This window comes from Euleptes europaea, unplaced genomic scaffold, assembly GCF_029931775.1.
Source record: "Euleptes europaea isolate rEulEur1 unplaced genomic scaffold, rEulEur1.hap1 H_1, whole genome shotgun sequence".
NCBI lineage: Eukaryota > Metazoa > Chordata > Lepidosauria > Squamata > Sphaerodactylidae > Euleptes > Euleptes europaea.
This window is the reverse complement of record NW_026612049.1, coordinates 4,568,429-4,582,746: the sequence shown is the minus strand read 5'-3', so window position 1 is coordinate 4,582,746 and position 14,318 is coordinate 4,568,429. Positions and strand designations below refer to the sequence as shown.

At 41.1% G+C, this 14,318-nt stretch overlaps 1 protein-coding gene across 12 annotated transcripts in view; it reads right to left on the bottom strand.

The window, feature by feature from the left end:
* The window catches only part of LOC130492902 (receptor-type tyrosine-protein phosphatase delta), a 618,706-nt gene that overhangs the window by 356,180 nt on the left and 248,208 nt on the right, over positions 1-14,318 (bottom strand). For all 12 annotated transcript variants that reach the window (XM_056866670.1, XM_056866671.1, XM_056866673.1 and 9 more), the window contains exons 3-4: positions 12,190-12,335; positions 3,055-3,196 (exon numbers count right to left, since the gene is read on the bottom strand). In XM_056866670.1, coding sequence (XP_056722648.1) covers positions 3,055-3,196; positions 12,190-12,335 — 288 coding nt within the window. The remainder of the gene's footprint in view (positions 1-3,054; positions 3,197-12,189; positions 12,336-14,318) is intronic.

Below are 14,318 nucleotides of genomic sequence, written 5' to 3'. Positions count from 1 at the left end.
CTGTGAACAGGAATAGCCTCTATTCAAGGTGGATGTGAGTTTGCTTTGCTGAGAAAAGGAACCTTTCCCCCCCCCCTTGCAGAAGAATCGTTAGCTATGGAGCTGCTAGGACCGCCCAAGAAACTGTGTTAACCCTTTCCCACCCAGGCCATGGAGAAACTTATTCCCTCTGTACTACAAGAGGGCTGGGGGCTGAAGTGGTGACAATGGAGGGGTTAAAGGGGGCAAGGCCAGAATGCGTGGGGGAGGGCAAGTTCTTAGCCAGTGTGTCCTCATTTCACCCCTGCAGGCGGGGGTAGCAGGAGCCGGCTGTAGAATCCGGCCCCGACCATGCAGAGCAGGAGCAACTCTGTCGTGTGGCTGGTCGGCTGTGCCTCACTGGTGCAACAGACCATCCTGTGCCACCAGGTGGGTGAGTGCGCCATCGGTTGGATGCCATCTGCTTGCCCGCACAGAGGGTGTCATCTGGGGCAGCTGCCTGCTTGGGGCTTGGTCGGCTAATTTTTAAGTTGATAATTTTGTATGGACCGCAAATGATGTTCTAAATATCCAAATGGACCTTGGCGGGAAAAAAGGTTCCCCACCCCAGCTCTAATTCAGAATAAAACATGTGTCCAGTGATGCCTTAAAGACTAACAACATTTACTCCAGTATGAGCTTTTGTGTGTCACAGCTCACTTCTTGATATATTATGGAAAGGAAATTGAGATATTTAAAAAAATCTGAAGGGGAGGAAAGAAAATCACAAAGAGGCTTTGTATGACTCCAACCATAAATAATGGCTCTGACCTCACTACTGTAAACTTCTTGGTGCTTGATTTATGCCCATTTTTCTTTCTAATCTGCTGTTCACTGTCCTTAACTGGACCCATCTTAGATCATAATTCTGGTATGAGAACATAACACTCTCTTCTTGTCACATGACTGTGAGTTACATGCTTGAAGATTAGTGGGTCCCATGCTCCCTATAGGCTATAATATGTGCCCTGGGTAGGGATGCCACCCTCCAGGTGGGGCCTGGGGATCTCCTGGAATTGTAGCTCATCTCCAGACTAGAGATCAGTTCCGTGAATGAAATGGCTGCTTTGGAGGGTGGACTGTATGGCATCTTACCCCGCTGAGATCCCTGTCCTTCCCAGGCTCCACCCTCACATTTTCAGGAGTTTCCCACCTGGATTTGGCAACTCTCCCAACTCCCACCAGTGATCAGGGAGGGCCTGGCAACCCTAGTCCCAGGTCCGGAAAGGTTGAAGACCGTTGGCCTAGATGTACATAACTCTCAGCTGTGCAATCTCATTGTAATCTCTTCTGCTCGAACTCTTTTTGTCACTTCCCATCCTGTACTGGGCTTGGAGAATATATGACATTCTACATACATCATTCCTTTGCCCATAATCTTTTGTCACATTAGCATGTCCATTACAAGGTGGAAGCTTACTAAAGAAGTAAGGAAGTGGTTTATACACAGATATGTACAAAAGATAGAGTATAATGAGATCTTACCAGTAATGTGAGTTTTCTGGGGAAACTCTATTTAGAAATTTTCCACAAAAATCTAATTCAAATTTAAATAATTTAAATGCTTAAATAATGTTAACAAAATTTAAATAATGTTAGTGAAAGAAGGCAAATGCACCATGTACAAGCCTGAACCATGTAAAAAAACTGGGGTATATCCACGCTTCGTTTTCCACATTTAGCCCAAATAAAACAAGATTGATTTGTAGCACAACAGCCCTGACAATTATAGATAAACAGATTATATTTACATATGTGGGTGAAAATTTTTCTGCGGAAACATCTAATATCAGAAAAATTTCCGCCCCACATCACTGGATCTTATAGCTAGGGAAAGCATTCACATGGTAAGCAATGTGTTTTAATTCCACCAGTGAACTGAAACACAGAAAAAATCTTCATATTGACAAACTTGTGTCTAAAAGAGGAAGAGAGAGAAATCACATAACTTTAAAACCAACTTTTAAATTCTGTAGTATGGAGAAAGGAATATGACATGCACATAAATTTATTTGGGGAACAGCTGGGTATATTCTTTAGTGCTGAAAAACAATGTAAGATGTTAGAAGGACATACCAGCAATGGAGAAATAAATCTCCTTATCTGTAAAAGGTTGGAAACCAGATACAAAGGGCATCTGATTTCTGGAGTTTATTTGAAGTAAATTCTCACTGGTGGGATCACAGAAGTGACACTAGTGAGGGATGAAGTAGATCTCATATATGGTTACAGAATTGATTTTGACTTTAAAATCAGCCTTAGCAGATATTCTTGCTCAAGAAATGCCAAAAAGGAGAAAGAAATATAATAAATCAGAACCATATGACAAGCATTCCTACTGCTGAGGAGAAGACACTATGTGCTTATTAAAGTGTTAAACTGCAGCTTACTGTACAAGTAAATGCTAATTCCATATTTTGGTAAGGTCAATGTCAACTTGTTCAGGCTATCTTTGATGTAAATGTGTATCACACGGTATAAAATTCCAATAGTGCTAACTTGCACATCCACTACATCAACACAACTGCTGGGTGTTTTTTGGTATGATCTTGTTTTTGGCTTCTATTATTCTGCTTTTGAGTTTCAACAACCTTTCTGATATTTAAGGAGAACCTGACCTATTTTAAATGATTGTTGCTTTTTATACAACTAATATTTGCCAACAGTTGTATGAAGACAGCAATTATAGTTCTTTAGTCAGAGGCCTACACATACAAAATAAAGATTACTACCTAATGTATCCATCACATGACACATATAACAGAACCAGCAACTATAGACAGAATAAACTCCATGTACAAGGAAAAATGTCTCAAATTGTACCACAAACACACATCCACACATGGTATAGCTGATTATGTCAACAGCAATTAGAAGTGAACTAGTTCATGTTGAAAACCCAAGCTCAACACATTAGATTTTCTGCCACACACAGTGTTAATAGTATGACTCTCAAACAGTCTGATCTTGGAAGTACTTCTTTTGTTCTTTTGCCAGTTTTAAAAACACAAATTATATTTAATGGCAGAGACTTACCACGCAACACAGTGAGTCTTGTAGACACACTTATTTCTCCAACACTGTTGGAAGCAACACATTCATAAATAGCTTCATCTCGTGGAGTCCGTAGTGGTTGTATTCTGAGAACTGATCCAGATCCATCATCAAACTCTATTACCTATTGAAGGAAACAACAGCTGTCACAGGTGTTGTAACAAATGCCTACCTCTTAGCTAAACCTGGATATATCTGACAAAGTAGATCTAGTTTAAACTCTTCTAATGTGCCACACTTCACATGTATACAGGGAATGGGGTGAACTGAAGAGCAGCTGATCAGAGTAGTCCTAAAAGTAAACATAACTATTTAAACACAATTTAGAGAGCCAGCGTGGTGTGGTGGTTAAGAGTGGTGAACTCTAATCTAGAGAACTGGGTTCAATTCTCCACTCCCCCACATGAAGCCTGCTGGGTGACCTTGGGCCAGTCACAGTTCTCTCAGAACTCTCTCAGCCCACACAGAGGAAGGCAATGGCAAACCACCTCTGAAGTCTCTGGCTTTGAAAACCCCACGGGGTCACTATATGTCAGCTGTGACTTGATGGCACTTTCCACCACCACCCACAAACACACTTCAGTAGTCAAACTGAGTTTTAAAATCAGTCTGACTCTGTGAGTCTCTAAACAGTGGACCAATCTAACTGTTAAATTACATTGTAAAATTAATTAATGTAAAATCCTTATGCCTAGGGTTGCCAATTCCAGGTTGGGAAAGTCCTGGAGATTTGGGGGTGGAGTCTCAGCAATAAAATGCCCTAAAGCTCACCCTCCAAAGAAGGGGAACTGATTTCTGTAGTCTGGAGACCAGTGGTCATTCTGGGAGATCTATAGGCCAGACTTGGAGGCTGGCAGCTCTACCTACGTCCCACCTTTCAACCTAACAGCTTTTGAGACAAGTAAAGTCCAGAATTAAATAAATGAATATCAACATTTAAAATGTATAATTAAAGGTGCTACAGCTGCAGTGGAGGTTTGAGCTTCTATATGTGAGCACAGAAGCAATAGCACCACAAGCTGTGATCTCAGGGGAGTGTAAACCCATTTAGCTGAATTCTTAATTGGCAGTATTATCAACAAGAATCATCTTAGTTTTTCCTGGACATTGGCACTCAAACAATTCATTACTGCTTCCAAACACAGATTCTTTGCTTTATTGATTCTGTTGAAACGAGAAGCTGAGCTCAATGACATCAGCAGTGAACTCTCCAGTGGCTTCATACACATGTTAAATAGAATGAAGAATAAGAAGGACCACTATGAGATCCCACAGACAAGTGCCAGATGTCTAATCATCTATTCCCCGAGCATGGCATTCTTCTGCTACTAGATATCCAGCTAGGAACAGAACCACTGGAACTCAGCATTGGGAATCCCCACCAACCAACTCAGAATGAGTTATCTCTCTCTCAAAGAAGAATTTCAAGGCAATTTCAATCCAAAAACCAGGAATTACTGTGAATTTTTTATTAGGGTGGGTTTTGTAACTGAATCTTGATCATTCATCCCTTCCATATCAATACTCTAAAAGATCAAAAGGCTTCCAGCAAAAGAGGCGAGACAACGGATGGTGAGGTCGGGCAGGCGATCGGGGCTTCGATCTCTAGAGGATACATTTTGCTTCACATTGGGCTTTTTATTGTGGTTTATTTTTTAACTGTTTTGGGTAGTCGGTGCTTCCCCCCCCCCCACTTCCGGATTCTCTAAGGAACTTGGTATGTTGGCAAGAAGAGAGAAAGACGGAAGGTCATTTTTCAAAGATGGACACCAGCACCATCTGGTGGCTGGATAATTAAATAGTCCTTGGCAACTAATTTCTTCCCATTGCAACTAACCTTAATGAGTCCTGCCTAAAATTGTTTTCCCCCTTACTAAAGAAGTGCCTAGTGATTAACTGTAGTCTAACAAATTCTAATAGACTAATATCAGGAAAATGTATACTAACTATAGTTAACCTATTGAATTTAACCTATTTATCAAATTAACCAATTAGATGAATTCAAAATAAAATAAAATAGGCAAGTGTATCAATTGATTGAATCAGGGTATCATTATAATAATTAATTGGAATTGAGTGACCTTATAATTAATTTAAAATTTTATTATCTTTGATTATTGATAATATTCAGATAACAATAATTGCTATATCAATGTAAAAATTGATATGAGAAAATATTTGACTTCTAAGAAGAAACAATTTTCATCAAAGACCCATTTGACTCATAAGGACCCTGAAGAAATAATTACACCAAAGAGACTTTCTATCCAGTCCAGTGGAATGGAGGTACAACAATCCCAGCCACAAGTAAAAATGCCCAGAAGTAAAAAAGGCATGGCCAAAAACGTGGATGAAGAAGACATACAAATGGAAGATCTTAAAAACCTGATGTTGAAATTGAGTGAAGAAAATATGAATAAATTAGAAGAGACGAAGAAAAGCTTACAAGAGATTCAACAAGAAAGCATTAAGAAAGTACAAGAGTTCCTACAAGAGTCCCTAACAAGGATTGGAAAAAAAAATTGATGACAGTTCTAAAGACATCAAAGCCCTCTAACAAAGACAACAGAAAATTGAAGAGAAACTAGAGCAACAAGCCACTACTTTGACCTATCACGAGGACAAGCACAAGCAAGTAGATGAACGCTTTGATCTCCAAGAGATTATTAATCGAGAGAACCTGAAATTTAGAGGTTTTGAGGAACGTTTAGGGTTAACAGATCTTGAGGCTGAGCTTCAACAATTACTGCAAGAGACTTATGAGCTCAGGGAAGACTTTCTTCAGATTGAAAATTTTTTTAGGGTCAATTCGGCATACTCAATAAAGCATCAATCACCCAGAGATATCTTAGTAAAATTTACTCATCAAAAAACAAGGGATGAAATTCTTCAGCTTCAAAGGTAAAAACAGTTAACTCATGGAGGGAAGCCCATCCTGGTCTTCTCCGATCTGCCACCAGCAGTGATTCAGAGAAGGAAACAATTTGAGGTGATAAATTTTCTGTAGAGGACTGTATGAAAGACAAGAAGGTCAATATGTGATTTTAATGATGCAGGGAGCTAATGGGAAAAAATACATGATTGCCAATATTTATGCTCCAAACCAAGCTAAAGAAAAGTTCTTTAAGTCCTTTTCTGAAGATTTAATTAACTTTCATCAAGGTGAAATATTAATAGTTAGATAAATCAGCTGATTTCAAAGGGAATAAATTGCCGAAGATAGTGTTTCAGTATCTAAAGTATTGGAATTTAACAGATGTGTGGCGATTTAAACATCTGAATAAAAGAGACTATACTTTCTTTTCAAATAGACACAACTCTTACTCAAGAATTGACCTTGGGTGGATCTCAAATTCCTTACTTAATAATCTGGTTGCAATTATACCAGCGACTTATGTGGATCATAACCCACTGCAAATGAAGTTCCATGGAGACAGAAGAGGTATGAGGAGATGGCGCATGAATTACAATCTGCTTCTTAGAAAAGATATTCTAAAACAATGCCAAGAAGAAATCAAAAGTTTCTTTGAAATAAACTGTACCCCAGAAGTAGAACCTAAAATAGTCTGGGACACCAGTAAGGCCTACATGAGAGGTAGACTTATCACCATTCAAGTCAAGTTTATTAATATGGTCAACTGATCAATCACGTGACAACACATCAAAATTTCCAGACACAATAGTTTTGCACCGTAGAATCACAGACTGCCCGTACATATAAAGGTATAAGGTCAATAAAAGCAACCCCTGGTTAAAATTATATTAAAATTGATAAAATTGTAAAATATTCTAACAATCATTCTCTAATAAAGCTTTGCGTATTTTAATAGCAACAGCGCAGAACTTGGCAGTTTGGAGCGTAAGCTGAGGGTCTTCTCCTAATAGGAGCTTTTTTGCCAAAAGCTCAACTGACTCGTCAGGGAATATACCAAGTAGGAGGGAAATAAGCTTTGCTCTAACTTCATGGTAGAATGGGCAATATATCAGTGCATGTTCGATGGTTCCAATGTCCCCTGTTCCACATGGATATAACCTCTCTGATCTAGGGATCTTCTTATATTTCCCTTCTAAAACAGCCGATGGTTGGGCATGGCATCTGGCAAGGGTAAAGACCTTCCTATAATTAATGGACTCAAGATGATAATAATAAGCTGCAGGTGAGACTAAGTATGCCTTCCTTGGTATACATAGCAACACCCCTTCCAAAATGCCCTTCCCTGTCATTTCTATAGAGTTTGTAACCAGGGATGACCGTATCCCACTGGTTCTCTCCTCTCTACCAGTTTTCTGTAATGCTCATTATTTCTATGTTTTCCCTTAAAACCATGCACTCTAACTCCCCCGTTTTCACTTGCAGGCTTCTAGCATTAGCATAGAAACACCACCACACTGTCTCTCTCTTTCTTGCCTGGCATGTGCCCTTGGGCATCCTTAAGTGGCTATTCCGCATTAGTTTACCATCCCCTTTCATGTCTACCCCTTCCTCATGTGGGCAATCAGAAGCAATTTTCCCTTTGTCCATTTGCATTGAGTCTGTCCGAACCAGGTGCTTCTTGGCTCCTGTCGGCTTTCCCCCCAGGCTCAGTTTAAAAGCTGTCTGCCATCTTTTTAATATTATGCACCTGCAGTCTGGCTCTATCCTGGTTCAAGTGGAGCCCATCTCTTTTGTATAGGCCTGACTTGCCCCAAAATGTTGCCCTGTTCCTAACAAATCTAAAGCCCTCCTCCCTACACCACCATCTAATCCACGCATTGAGACTCTTCAACTGTGCCTGCCTAGCTGATCCTGTGCTTGGAACAGGTAGCATTTCAGAGAAAGCTACCTTGGAGGTCCTGGCTTTTAGTCTCCTGCCTAGCAACCTAAATTTGGCTTCCAGGATTTCCGGACTACACTTCTCCACATCGTTGGTGCCAACGTGCACCACGACCACTGGCTCCTCCCAAGCACTATCTACCAGGCTACATAAATGACAGATAATGTCCACAACCTTTGCATCAGGCAGGCAAGTCACCATGCGGTCCATGTGCCTGCCAGAAACCCAGCTGTTACATTTCTAAGGATTGAATCTCCCACTACAAGAAGCCCCCTTCCCTCAGAGGCATATCTTTGGTATGAGAGGATATCTGTTCATCCATCAAGGAAGGGGTCCCTTCTAAGGTACCGCATCCCCTTACCTCAGAGAGGTGACTTTCTTCACCAAGGGCTCCATCGTCCGTGACTGGAAGGGAGCCATCACCCAAACATGAAAAGGCGACAAAAGTGGCCAGGGAAAACCCCAACTAGCTTACCACCTCCTCCTCTTACCCCTATCAAACAAATCCCACTTTCACGTTCAAAAGAATGATGATAGGAAAAGAGGCCATTCTAGAGTATCCACAAAATACATTGATAACAACAGTGATGAAACTATCATTATTTCCTCACTGAAGTAATATAGCATTAAGCAAGTAACATTTAGCAAATGAAAGGCTTTAAATTAAAAATATGTATGCAACATTTGGGTAAAAAAAAACAAATCACACAATAGAAAAAACTGCAATGAAATTGCCTAAGCCATATATATGCAGGGCTTCAATAAGCATGTGCATCTCCTGAATGAAAAGTGGTTCTTAATGACCAAAGGAGCTCAAATTTGAAATCAGAACAGTGTGTATAGAATCTCTGATACTGAAGTGAATTGTACTGCCTATTTGTGTAGCATATGGGGAACATATCCAGGGCCCCTTAGAAGTTCTCTGGAATTCAGCTGTGAATTGGGGGTCTCCTCCTTACTCAGGTCACCTCCTGCTTTAAATTGTGTATTTATGATTATCCATGCCCAGTTATCTCCTAACACTTATGGGATTAGGCATATCCAATGGAGCGTTAATTCCCTGCTACATAATTTCCTGTGGTAGTGCAAGACTGCATCTGTGTTGCAACAGCAACAGGAAAAAGTCTCCACAATCCCACAATCATCGCTCCCCTACCACTTCACCTGTGGCTGCTGCCATGGCTAACTGGACCACTCCCCGATTCCTCTCAAAATCAGTCATACTCCACCAAGAGGTTACGTGAAAGATGAACGGAAGGATGATGAGTTTATATGAGAGAGTATAGTGTGGTGGTTAAAGTATTGGACAAGTATCTGGGAGACCTGTATTGAAATTCCCACTGGTTGTCCTTGGGCAAGTAACACTCTTTCATCCTAACCTACCTTACAGAGTTGTATGGATAAAATAGGGAAGGGAGAACTATATATGCTGCCCTGAGCTTCTTGAGGGAATGACAGGATAAAAACATTTCTAGAGACAGAGGCCCTCTACAGCTTTCTTGCATGGGGACATACAAAACCTGGACCTGTCCCTAAAAACAATTACAAACACAAATTAAACCAATATAGTAATGCCTTAGTAAAACTTGTAATTCAATGTGCTTACATAGTCAAAAAATTAAGAAAATTAAGTATAGCAAATATCAATGGACTCAAATTAAACTGTCTAAAGCCAAGTACTGGTTTTATTTTTATTTTTATTTTTTTTACAAATCAATGTTTTTGGATACTGGTGCATTTTAATTTCAGGAAGCCACTTAATAAAAGTACCCAAAGAAAAAGAAATGTAGCACAAGCACAGAACAACTTATATAGACCATTGTTTATCATATTAATACCTATAAAGGATTGAAAAAAAACCCCTCAAATTGATTTGCTTTAAAATGAGACACTAAAATCCCAATTCATGATTTACAGTTTCATGCAGTCCATATTTTTGTGGGTGGGGAGAGGAGTAGCATTAACACAAAATGCACTCAGAAATAAAAGAAATTTTTGCAACAAGAGCTTTTACTGGGAATGTGTCTTTTAAAGTCATGCAAGAAGGGAAAGGAAGGAGAAGTATATCAACATATGAAGTTGTATTATACAAATTTAGGCAACTCAGTATTGTGTATTCTGTTTGGTACTAGGTTTGCAGGGTCTCAGAGAGGACTTTTGCAACACCTGCTATTAGACATTCCGATTCCATGGAATTTCAACCCAACATTTATAAAGTTGTGATTGTGAAGGACAGTTCATCACAGTGCTCCAACTGATCAATATACCTAATTCTCCACATGGCTCCATTTTTGGATACTTAAACCTGGAGACTGAAGCCATGAACAGACAAGACAGATTTTATACAAACCTGAAATTAGGCCCTGGTTTGCAGAAAAAAATGAAATCTTAAAACAAATATATTGAGGAGATTAACAACTGCCCAATAATAAAGCAGTGTCTGCACCTTTAAGAATGGAGATCACAGTGGCCATTGTGGGAGCTACTAGGCAATTGCAACAATATCACTAGACTTCAAATCTTGGTTTTTGTCAATAAAAATGAGGGGGAAGGGCCTTTTCCAGGACTATTTTGGTCTCCCAGTCTATCCCTGCTCCCCTCCCTACTGCCCTGAGGTGAGGACTCATCAAGACCAGGTCCAGGTGTAACTTACAGGCAACTTGCTACCATGTAATTTGCACAACTCTCCCAGGTGGGGCAGTGCCTTCTAGATGGCTGGCCCATACAATTTGCCAGGGCCCAGTAGCAGCCTCCACACAACTTGGTCAGGCAGTAGTCACCATACAACTCACCTGAGCAACTTACTACCACATGACTTTTGCATCTTGGCCAGACCTTTGCCAGGGTGAGGCTGACAGGGGAGAGAAGGAGGGAAAGCTGAGAGCTAGTGTGGTGTAGTGGTTAGAGTGCCAGTTTCCAATCCCTATTTTGCTATGGAAGTTTGCTGGGTGACCTTGGGCCAGTCACACATTCTTAGCCCAACCTACCTCACAGGTATATTGTGAGGATAAAATAGAGGAGAGGAGAACAATGCAAGCTGCTTTGAATCCCCATTAGGGAGAAAGGTAGTTTATAGATGAAGTAAATAAATAAAGCTATAAACTGTGCAGGGAGATAAAGGTTGGCTGGTGAGTGGGAAGGAAAGGAGGAAGCGGGGGAAATGGACTGCCAGTAGGATATGGTGGCTGCCTGTAGGACAGAAAGAGGGAACCGTGTGGGCAGGGCTGTAATGGGGGGCGAGGAGGGCAGCTGCCACCCCTGTGGCATGCAGAGAAGGTGGGAGAATTGCCTCTCCCGTAGGTGCCTCAGTGCTGGGTAGGAGTGACAGTTCTGCCACCCTCTCCGCATGCCCTCTCCACATGCTCTCCTCCCCCCCCCCCAGTTATGGCCCTGCATGTGGGGCAGGGGATACAAGGAAAAATGAAGTGACCCTTCAAGTTTTCAACTATTTCCTGCTTTATGATTGGCAAAATTGTCCATTTATTCATTTTCCTCCATCAGAAAGAAGACAAAAAATATGGATTTCCTACATACAGGTACTAATAATATGAACATACAGAACCTGATTCCATTTATGCCTTATGACACTATTATGACACACAGTCCTCCCCATGTGTGCAATTCTGACAATGAGGGAACAAGGTCAGCAGTAAGCGATTTTTGTATGCAGAGCAGAATACACAAAAGGAAGAAACAAGAATGCAACAAGAGTCTGGATCAGCCTCATTTTATTCCACTAATACTAATATTAACAATATTGTGATTCTAGGATACTGATCCACTTTGCTACTCTTTGACAGGAGAAAACAAAAACCTATATTGTTCCTTGTGAGAAACTCACCCACCCCCTCTTCTGAGCAAGGCTACTTTTCAGCACTTCTGGTATCACCCATTACATTCAGTCTTCAAAACCACAGCACCAGTTCTTAGCTGGCTTCTTCACAGGATTCAATATAGATGGCAGCTCTGTATACATCTTTCTGCCTTCCCCCAACACACAACAAGTTTTTAATCACACCATCAGTCCAGGTTAGAAGAATGTAGGGAAATTTATATATCCATAATTCACCCTCAGTCCTACTTCTGGTCAGTGGTTATGTGGACAAGTCATATAAACAGCAGTGAAATTCCTCTTAGTGAGAAATCAAACTGAATGTACTTTTATTTGTTGTTTTGGTTTGATAAACCATTTTAAATACCAGTACTATTGTTTTTAAATTATCACTGTCAAGAACCAATGGGGAATAAACATGTAATATTAAAGTAAATGTTTTTCAGAGGAACAGAACAATGGACCTAATACCTCAAATCTCTGGTTGCTGACTTTCTTGCCCTTTTTATTCCAGACAATTTTAGGTCTTGGGTCTCCCAAAGCTTGACAGATGAATGATGCGACTCCTCCTGAGACCCCTGTCTGGTCAACGGGTGTTCTTGCAAACTTTGGTGGTGCTAAAAAAGAAAAATAGTAAAAGATATTGCTAAGCAAGAAATAACCAAAAGAATGTGTCAACTGTCAGGAGGAAATAAAAGGCAAATCTTTTTTGTTCTTCAGGACAAAAATTAGCCTTTAAAATGAAGTAGTAAAGGGGAATGCAAGCTGATTTACTTCATTTTATATAATTTATAACCTGCCTTTCTGCTCTCATCAGAGATTTAAAAATGCATAATAAAAGAACATCTTAAAAACCATCAAAACAAAAAAAATATGTCCTTAGAACAATTAAAATCAAGTTAAAATACATATACAAAAAACAAAAAAACAACAATTAAAATACAAGAGCAGGAAGGAGGAAATACATTTGCTAGCAGAGGGGGACAAATGACTCTAGGGAGAGAATTCCAAATTTTTGGTACCATGACCAAGTAGGCTCCCTCCTGTGTTGCCACAAACCTAATCTCAGAAGGCAGGAGCCTCGAAGCAGGGTGTCAGAAGATAACCGTAGTCAGGTACGTTTGTAAGGGAGTAGGCAGTCATTCAGGTATGCTGGTCCCAAGCCATATAGGGCTTTAAATGTCAACATCAGTACCTTGAGTTGTGCCCAAATACAAACTGGGAGCCAGTGTAGATGAGCCAAGACTGGAGTGATTTGGTACCTGCAGCCTACTCCAGAGGATGACATTAGGACCAGCACTGCTTAGCCACCCAAGGTGAAATGTGTGTATATGTGTGTCTATCACATTACATTTCATTGCAATTATTTATTCAGAAATAAATTTATGCTGCCTCTTCAGGAACCTACCTGAGACAGCTTACAAAATTAAAATTAAAAAATAAATTAACGTTATTAATTAAAATCCAGAATTCAAAACCCGGCCCAGCATAAAAACATAGACAATAAAAACAGACAACTGACAACTTAAAAGAAATAGCCTCAGACTAAAATAGTGTTAATAGATCAACCTCTTATTTAAAAGCCTGGGTGAACAGAAACATTTTGGCCTGGCATCTACAAGAAAACAACACAAGCACCTGGCCAACTTCAAGGTCACTCTATAAGTCATGTGCCACTACTGAAAAGCCCTGTCTCTGGGGCAGGCGAGGAGCGAGGGCTGTAAGTTGTAAGCGTAGTCTGGGGAACAGTCCAAGGTCATTCACAGTGAAGGCAGAGTCCGAGATATCAGTACAGGCAAGGGAAGTCCAAGGTGTTAGTCAGAGCCAGTCCAAGAAGTCAGGGTACCAGGAATCCAAAGGATAGCAGGGAAACAAGGCCGGTACACCAGGAGGTTGGTGACAAGTTGCTTGCACAACAACCAAGCCTAACTGATGGCTTAAATCTCTTCCCCTGCTGCTGTAGCAGAGCCAGCTGATGCTGATGAGGCTGAGTTCACAGGTGGTGCTTCAGCCCTGCTCTTCCTCATCACTGCTACTGGGGAGGTTCCTCTGTAAAGCCTTCAGCCTAGCACTCTGCCGTCTCTGCTGCATTGCCAGACAGACCTGTTTTCTTCTCTGCTCCAGTGGCCCTGGCGAGGCCTCTGGAGACACTGCATGTTGCAAGGTGTCAGGTCCAACTGGAGTCCTTGAGCTGGCAGGCTGCAGGCATGGTGAGTCATCTCCTGACTTTTGGCTGATCCTCTATTCTGGCCTCTACTTCCTCTTCGTCAGAGGAGGTCTCGGCAGGCTGACTCTCTGCAGGCTGACTCATGACAGGTTGCCATTTAGTGAGCCAAAATGTTACAGTATCATCATCCGGGGGGGGGCATTCCTGGGCCATTCTGGGGGCAAAGCTGCCAGTAGGCAGCTTTCTAACCCCTTTCAGGGGTGCTGTGCCAGGTTTTTCCTGGCACAGCCTCGCTGTTTTCAATGGGAAAAAATGCCCCATTTTCAGCAAAAGCCTTTTGGTGGCCGGAGAACTGCTTTGGAGGTGCCACGCCGGTGCCTTGGCCACGCCGTCCCCGGCTGCCAAAAGGCTTAGGAATGAGCTGTAAATCAAT